At 45.3% G+C, this 8,261-nt stretch overlaps 1 protein-coding gene across 1 annotated transcript; it reads left to right on the top strand.

The window, feature by feature from the left end:
- The first annotated feature begins 627 nt into the window (after positions 1-627).
- LOC109746199 (histone-lysine N-methyltransferase, H3 lysine-9 specific SUVH1) lies at positions 628-6,819 on the top strand. The gene is made up of 3 exons (XM_073500982.1): positions 628-883; positions 3,679-5,769; positions 6,354-6,819. The coding sequence occupies exon 2, from the start codon at positions 3,699-3,701 to the stop codon at positions 5,727-5,729; it is 2,031 nt and encodes a 676-aa protein (XP_073357083.1). The 5' UTR covers positions 628-883; positions 3,679-3,698; the 3' UTR covers positions 5,730-5,769; positions 6,354-6,819.
- The last annotated feature ends 1,442 nt before the right edge of the window (positions 6,820-8,261 follow it).

Raw genomic sequence — 8,261 nt, 5'->3', positions numbered from 1 at the left:
TCATCGTACCAACCCATCTCAACTACTGAGTCCACTTCGGTGTCAATTCTGAAAATCAGCAAGTCCTTAGAAGCGATTTAAATATAGTTAGGGAGGGAAGGCTGTCAGTAGCAACTCGAACAGAAATTTCGAAAGATTGAAAAAGCAAGTCGAACAAAAATGCTTCGTCCCCGTGGGAGGGATGGTGCAGCCGGAAGAAGGCCGTCGACATGCTCACTCGAGGGCTCAGCGGCGACCCGGCACAACCGGCCCATTTTAGTCGGCCCTTCTTTGTTTGGGCCTCTGCCACCGGTTCCAAGTCGCTGTTTGGTCCACCTACGACGCCCAAGGTTCTCTGTGTGTGTGTGTGTTTTTCGTTTGAAATAGGTTTCCACCAAGCGTGCGTGCGGACGCGGCCTTGCACTAGAGTGGAGTGTGCACAAAGACGCGGTACGTTTGCTTGCCCGGCCGCCTCGTCAGACTTTTTCGCCATCTCGGGCGAAACCGTTGTGCTAGAGCCATACAAGCCCCCTTTTTCCCGGCCCAAGAAAACGCCGAGACCCAACCTGACACGACCACCGCCGCACGAGCAGGGCCCCACCACCACCCCAACAATTTTCCTTCCCTTCCCTTCCCTTCCTCGGGCCCGCGCGCCCTCCGCCGTCGGATCCGCGGCCGACGCGCCACGATCTCTCCCCGAGCCGGTTAAACCAGTCTCCACCATCCCACACAGACGAGTCAGTCAGACAGGCACAGCGGTCCACGCTTCTCCCGTCCAATTTCCACCACGCCACCGACCCGCCGCCGCGGAGATCGCTCGCTGTCCTCGTCGTCGACGCCGGCGGCGGCCAGGAGATCTCCCCGCTCCTCTCCCTCCCTTCGCCCCCCAAGGCGCTCGGCTCAGGTAGGCTTCCTTCCATCCTCTCCCACCCTCTCCCTCTCGCGACCCATGCTAGCACGGCCTCGGCGAGCCGTGTCCATTTCCATCCCTCGGTTCGGGATGGGCTCCGCGTGGTCTCCTGTCTTCTCCCCGTCCGAGGCTCAGACGCCGCCGCGTTCGTCATCCCTCGGCCCTTCCCCCTGCCTCGGGCCTCGCCTCCTAGGGTTTGCTGAACAGTGCCCATGCGTTCTCCCCTTAATTACATTTCCATGCTGTTCTTGCCTAGATCTGTTCCGACTTAGGTTTTCTTACTAGTGGCCGTGTGCATTCTTGTTTTGGGGACCTTTCGTTTCTCCCCCAAATCGGTATGGCAAAAAACACAGCATCGCTTTTAGCTTTAGGCATTTTCAGTACCACTTTTAGGGTGGACGTAATTAGCTAGCTAGCAGATCTGCATCAAATTGCCATTAACTCACCTGGTTGGACCTCATCGGCATTTCGACGGACCATGCCAATTCTATCCACGATTCTTTTCTAGGAAGATTTGGGTCTGTATAGCATTAAAAGAAGACCATTTTAGCAGTATGCCATTGAAAGGAAAACTTTTGATTGCAGTTTTCTATGGCGTTCTTTCAGCGATACAGACCCAAACTTTCCTTCTTTCTGACAGTGTTAATTCTGGACCTAATTACCATCTTTTCTAATTCTCATTTGCATGCATTTTGTGGTAGTGGCACATGCGTATTTTCTGGGGAAAAAAGAATGTTGGCCATGTGTGTCGACTGTCGACAGAAGTTTACGGATTGAAACTTTGGGCTTTGTTTGTACTACAGTCTTCAGGTAGGAAGTGGGAGGTTTTGCAATATTTATTTGTACCAGGATGAAACTTTTGCTATGGATGGAGTAATCTCAATGAATATGTGGTTCTTGAAATGTAGTTTGCCAATGTACGTCTGCACAGCTATTTTCGTTACCCGAACAAAAAATGGCAACCTACAGTACTATTTACATCACCTAGCAAAAAAAAGAAAAACAGTTTGCAATATGCTGTCCATCCATAACTGACAGGGGTGACAAGCTGTTTCTTCACCATATACTTAAGGGTGGCATCTGCAACAAAGCAAATTTCCAAACTATACAAGATGGTCTGGAACTTTTGAGATCTCCAGATGTGCCTCCTAGCCAAAATTACAGTCTCCTTAAAGCAGGGCGTAGTGAAATGTATACAAGCCCATTGGATTGAAAACGCTAAGCTCCCCAGGGCTCAAACCAATTTGGAGACAGGTCCATACCCTTGTGCTGAAATTGCAGTGGAAGAATAGATGCTGCCAGTCCTCTTTAGCTCCTAAAGGGCAGAGCACAAATGATCATCATCAAACACATGCCAATGCCTACGTTTTAGCATATCCCTGGTGTTGATTCTATCATTGAGGATCAGCCAGGCAAATATTTCATATGTCAAGACACACCTGCTTTGCCAAATCCTGCTCTAAATCTGTTCCGGCGCGGTGTACCTCAACTTCTCTTCTTTTTCATAGTACCTCTCCCCAACTTCTTGGCTGACCTTCACCCGAACTTCCACACCGTTTGTGCTAATCTAGTATTGATGGCAGAGCCCAATCCGAATCCATGGCTCTTGAATTCCTAAGTAATTATATCTTCCAAACTTTTCCCTGCTTCGTCCTCATTCTTGTAAGAGCAAATCCAGTGGCAGAGATAATATATAAGTGGGGCCATTCATATAGGGTAAAAACAAAAGTATTTTAAATGTGAGCATACCAGTTATATTGTCCTAGCGGTAAAGCTTTGAGGTTTTGTGTTTGAAACCCATCAACTTATGGTTTATTTCTCATATTAATATCCTGTACACCTCCAATAACCGCAAAAACAAGGAAATGCCGAATTGACGAATCGAACACAACTGAGACTTTCCAGTGCGCCAGCTTACATATGTCCAATTTCCATGTTGGCTTGACTTGGTCTCCTGCTGGTCCCCTCACTCTGATGCTGGCAATTGATGGAAAGAGTATGGCGACTAGCTATTCAGCAGCATGATTAATCAGCAGGGGTTAGGATTTGCTTGTATGTAGCATTGTGATCATATATTGATTTATTCTGGATACGGTGCAACGTACAAGCACTTTGATAGTAGTTTTACATATTTTAGTTAGTGTTATCTAGCTGTCCTAGTATTCTTCCATTATCAGTGCTAGTTAGTAAATGGTACTGATGTATACCGCTGTTCTTCTACCCTCTGCTACCGATGGTCCAATGCTACTTGTTTAGTACTACCTCCGTCCTGGTTTATTGGTCCCCTTCGTATTTTGTGTCAAGTTTGATTATAAATTTAACCAAGAAAATACTAATGCATGTCACCAAAAATTATATCGTTTGATTTGTATTTTGAACATAGTTTCAAATGATGTTATTTTTGTTATGTATAACTTATATTTTATTAGTTAAAATCATGGTCAAAGTATGACACTGTACGAGGGGGACTAATAAACCAGGACGGAGGTAGTGCATGGAAGAAAATGCTTTATCTAGTTAAAAGTGCAAGTAATTCTCAAAGGGCAATTATGGTCCCATCAGTTCTTGTAGATTTGCTCTAGGTGTGGTTTCTGATTTGCTTTTGAAAAGATCAAATGAGTAACAAAAGCAGGTGAGACTTTAGTTTGGTGTTTAACTTCCATGCTGGTTGTAGTTACATGCAGTACTTTCTCCAGGGTGGAACCATGCTTAAGGATTCAATAAGCGCTGCTTACTCCATTTTGATTTTGTTTCTGTATAGTCCACTGAGGTTTTCCTTCCTTGTGCAGGAATTTTTGGTTGATTTAAGATGGACAGGGCTAGGAATTTTATACCTGGCCCTAATCAGGAGCTTCTGGATATCAAGCCAATAAGGTCTTTAGCTCCAATGTTCCCTGCACCCATGGGAGTCAACATTAACCAGTCAAGCACCCCACCGTTGGTCTGTGTGACTCCTGTTGGCCAGTTTCCTACAGGATTTGGTGGTGGAAACCTTCCTGCCTTTGGATCATTCGCCACCTTCAGTGCTACCGCGAATGGTTTTTTGCAAGCAGGCACAAGTGCTAATGGGGCCATTGATGCTACTCCTATCTCAGCATACAAGACGAGATCATCTGGGGCTACAGCACTTAATGGTGACGATGAACCTTATTCGGGTAATCAGACTTCAGCATCTGGACGCAAGGCTAAGAAGAGGTCAGCTGGTTTGTCTGCTGACGGCTCAGATGGTGTTAAGGCCAAGCGCCCTAAGCCTGTCTACAAGAATCTTGTTGCTGGCAAGGAGCTTGCTTTCTTGCCAGCTTCACCAAATAATCCTAGGGAGATTGTGGAAGCAGTTCATATGACCTTCGAGGCACTCAGACGTAGACATCTTCAGATGGATGAAACACAGGACGCTAGCAGACGTGCAGACCTGAAAGCTGGCGCCATCATGATGGCCAGTAATATCAGGGCGAATGTGGGGAAGAGGGTAGGGACTGCTCCTGGAGTTGAAATAGGGGATATTTTCTATTTCAGGATGGAGCTATGCATCATTGGGCTGCACGCTCCTAGCATGGGTGGCATTGATTACATGAGTGCTAAATTTGGAGCTGACGAGGATTCTGTAGCAATATGTATTGTTGCAGCAGGTGGTTATGAGAACGAGGATGATGACACAGATACACTGGTGTACAGTGGTTCAGGGGGTAACAGTAGGAATACCGAGGAGAGGCATGACCAGAAGCTTGAGAGGGGCAACCTTGCTCTCGAGAGGAGTATGCACAGGAAGAATGAGATAAGGGTTGTGCGGGGATTCAAAGATCCAGCTATGGTAGCTGGCAAAATCTACATATATGATGGCCTTTATAAGATCCAAGAGTCCTGGACGGAGAGAACAAAATTTGGCGTCAATTGCTTCAAGTACAGGTTGCAGCGTGAACCTGGACAGCGTGATGGAGCTGCAATATGGAAGATGACTCAGCGATGGATACAAGATCCATCGACAAGAGGCAGGGTTATACTACGTGACCTATCATCTGGGACTGAATCGATCCCAGTGTGTCTCGTCAATGAGGTAGACCATGAGAAAGGACCTGGGCAGTTCACCTATACTAATCAGGTCAAATACTTGAGACCCGTCAGTTCCATGACACCCATGCAGGGTTGTGGTTGCCAGAGTGTTTGCCTACCTGGTGATGCCAACTGTGCTTGTGGGCAACATAACGGAGGTGATCTACCGTACAGCTCATCAGGAGTGTTGGTGTGCCGCAAGCCAATAGTATATGAATGTGGTGAAGCTTGCCATTGTACCCTGAATTGTCGGAACAGAGTGAGCCAAAAAGGGATCAGGTTCCACTTTGAGGTCTTCAGGACGGCAAATCGAGGCTGGGGTCTTCGCTGTTGGGAGCCTATTCGTGCTGGTGCATTTATTTGTGAGTATACTGGGGAGGTCATCGATGAGCTTAAAGTTAACTTGGATGACAGTGAAGATGATTACATTTTTCAGACTGTGTGCCCTGGTGAGAAGACGCTAAAATGGAATTTCGGGCCTGAACTTATAGGTGAGCAAAGCACGTACGTATCAGCTGAGGAATTTCAGCCACTGCCCATCAAGATAAGTGCAAAAAAGATGGGAAATGTCTCGCGTTTCATGAACCACAGTTGCTCCCCAAACGTCTTCTGGCAGCCAGTGCAGTACAACCATGGAGATGACAAGCACCCACACATAATGTTTTTCGCACTTAATCACATCGCTCCCATGACAGAGTTAACCTATGACTATGGTGTGGTTGGAGAAGAGACCAGTCATAGAGCCAAGACCTGCCTGTGTGGATCATTAACCTGTCGTGGGTTATTTTGATGTACATTGTGGTGGATCAACATGCAAGCCAATAAGCTAGGTAAGATTCTTTGCCCGATTGGTTTGCTGTATTGCCAATGTATTCATCCATTATATTTACTAAAGTATGCGTCTATTTCATCTGATTCCGAAATTGCTATATTTCTCAAGTGTTCTGTTATGTGATCCACCAATATTTTCTTTTTGCATGTTCATATCAGAGAATTTGACATTTTATCTTCCTCTAGCACTAACATTCGTTTTTATCACAAAGTGATGTAAGAACATGGGACCGCATATGTATAATTGATGATAGGCAAGCACAACTCTAGTCTTGAAATGCTGCGTAACACATGTTATTTTACCCATAGCCAAGCTGCACGTGTGTTTATACTAGCTACAGCAGAAGAAAGGCTTGGCTTTCTGCATCTAAGTGCTACCACCTTTTTTTGGTGTGTTAGAATATCCACCACCTTTTGAGTACTACCATCTCAAAGTAGTTAAGATAGATGTTAGTATCTTTATCGCATTTTTGGATTAATTGCGGGTTCGTATACCATCTTTTTTGGGGTGGGGGATTAGAATGTCTACCATCTTTTGAGTATCTGCTTTTACATAAACACTAGTTGTTTGCTCATCTTGCAGATGTTTCTGTTGCTACCTAGATTGTACCTATGTCGTCACATTGGTTTCTGCGAAGATGGCGTCGCTTCTGGAGTGAGAAGACAGTAAATTATCTTGGAGCTGAGACAGAATGCTCGTTGCCGTGTTATTGCCTCGCCATTTGTTCAGATAGATACTTCTGGATGATTGCGTGTATTGATGTATGTACTGCTGCAAATCTGTCTTGTCTTGCTTTTTTCGCCAACCATTTGCAACCATCTGTGTAGTAGGCTAGCGTCAGTTTTAACTGGATTGGACCTCTGGCTGTTAGCTGCTTGCGACTTGTCCGACTCGGTGCTCGCTCTTAAAACATGTCGCTTGGTTGTACTTTCTGTGTTGCCGGATGTGTCTATGATACCCACTCGCTTCGCTGGCATGTGGGATCTGGACCAGAGTGTAGTGAACCCATGGGAAATTTGCTCAATTGACATGCATTTTTCTAGGAAAATGTTCATATTCAACCACCGATTTTAGCTTTTCATCGGCTGGCTGCCAGCTTTGGTCGTCCGATCCAGCATGATTTTGTCAAAGGAGATGCTTAACAGACAAGGAGAGGCAGAGGCTATGAAAGACAAGATTGATGAGTTATCAATGCCAAGGAACTGGCGGCTCAATAGATGCAAACCAAAAAGGAGTTGGCGGAGAAGAGGCAACGAGAGAAATTGGCGCGATGGGAACAAATGAACGAAAAAAAAACCCGCAAGAGATGGAGGGTGTCGGTGCAAAAGAGAACCGTTTCATAATGTTGGATCCAAAAACCACGGATGATAAGGCGAGACCATTTTTGGGAGATGAGGCAATTGAAGATCATTGCTTCTAGGATGCCATGGAGATGCAAACACACGGGAGGAGGGAGGGTTGTACACTTGGGAGAATGCAATGGTGCCGGCAACATGTGATTTTTCATGGCGGTTGGATGTGTGCATGATGATTCCTTTTGGTTGAACTTTGGTGTTGCATAATACTTCACCTTTTGTTCATGCATTTGGAACTTATGTTATGTTTAAACTTGAATTTGAACTTGAAAAATATGGTTTGGTTTGAAATGTTGCTGAAGTGTGTGATGTTGAATCACGAAACATACTAACATCTATGTGAAATTGATGATCAACAAGACAGCATATGCATAAACATGGGAGAAACCGAAAAATTATCAAGGCCAGAACTTTATTTTTTTGAAACATCTCAAGGCTACAACTTTAAGGAATCTGAGTTTGCATTCTTCGCAGTCTTCAAAATATCATAGAGGGCACCTCAATCAGTTTTGGTGACGGACTACGATTTTGATGGCTTTGCTGCAGTTGCTTTTATAAGCCGGCCCAAGTGAGCGGCGCGACGCTAACACCCGCAATAAGCGGGTATAGTCGTTCCGTGAATAGGCTGCTATAGTTTTTTTTTGCGGGAAAGGCTGCTATAGTTGCAAGCAAACAATTTTTTTGTGTGGGTATAGACACAATACATGCTTACAACAGCTAGTCGCAAACATAATCTCCACTTCGGTCACTCTGGTTAGAACGAAAACTGAGCCGGAGTTTCGGTGATCCAAACTATCGGTCCCACTCAATTAGCACTTCCTCCGTCTGAAAAAACTTGTCTCTCATTTGAGGGACAAGCTTGGACAAGTTTTTACGGACGGAGGGAATAGATTGATTTGGTTGTCAATTTCAAAGAAGCGTATTTGTCAAAAACCTAAAGAACCGAAATAACCAATTTCACTGCCGTAGGAGCAATTGTGTCAATGCAGTGAAGAACCGAAGGAATCAAACGCCACAACATGTCAAATAGCACCAGAAGTTAGGTGAAGAGGAAGGAAGAAGCTAGTGAACATCGCAGATGGAGGCAAATATAACGTTGTTCTTTAGTTTTTTGCGCCTAAAGAACCGTGCCGTT

The sequence above is a fragment of the Aegilops tauschii genome, chromosome 1 (genome assembly GCF_002575655.3).
Source record: "Aegilops tauschii subsp. strangulata cultivar AL8/78 chromosome 1, Aet v6.0, whole genome shotgun sequence".
Taxonomy (NCBI): domain Eukaryota; kingdom Viridiplantae; phylum Streptophyta; class Magnoliopsida; order Poales; family Poaceae; genus Aegilops; species Aegilops tauschii.
This window is presented reverse-complemented; position numbering and strand designations above follow the sequence as displayed.

Coding starts and splice junctions, on each gene's coding strand:
- LOC109746199 (XM_073500982.1), top strand. CDS start 3,699: ATGGACAGGGCTAGGAATTTTATACCTGGCCCTAATCAGGAGCTTCTG.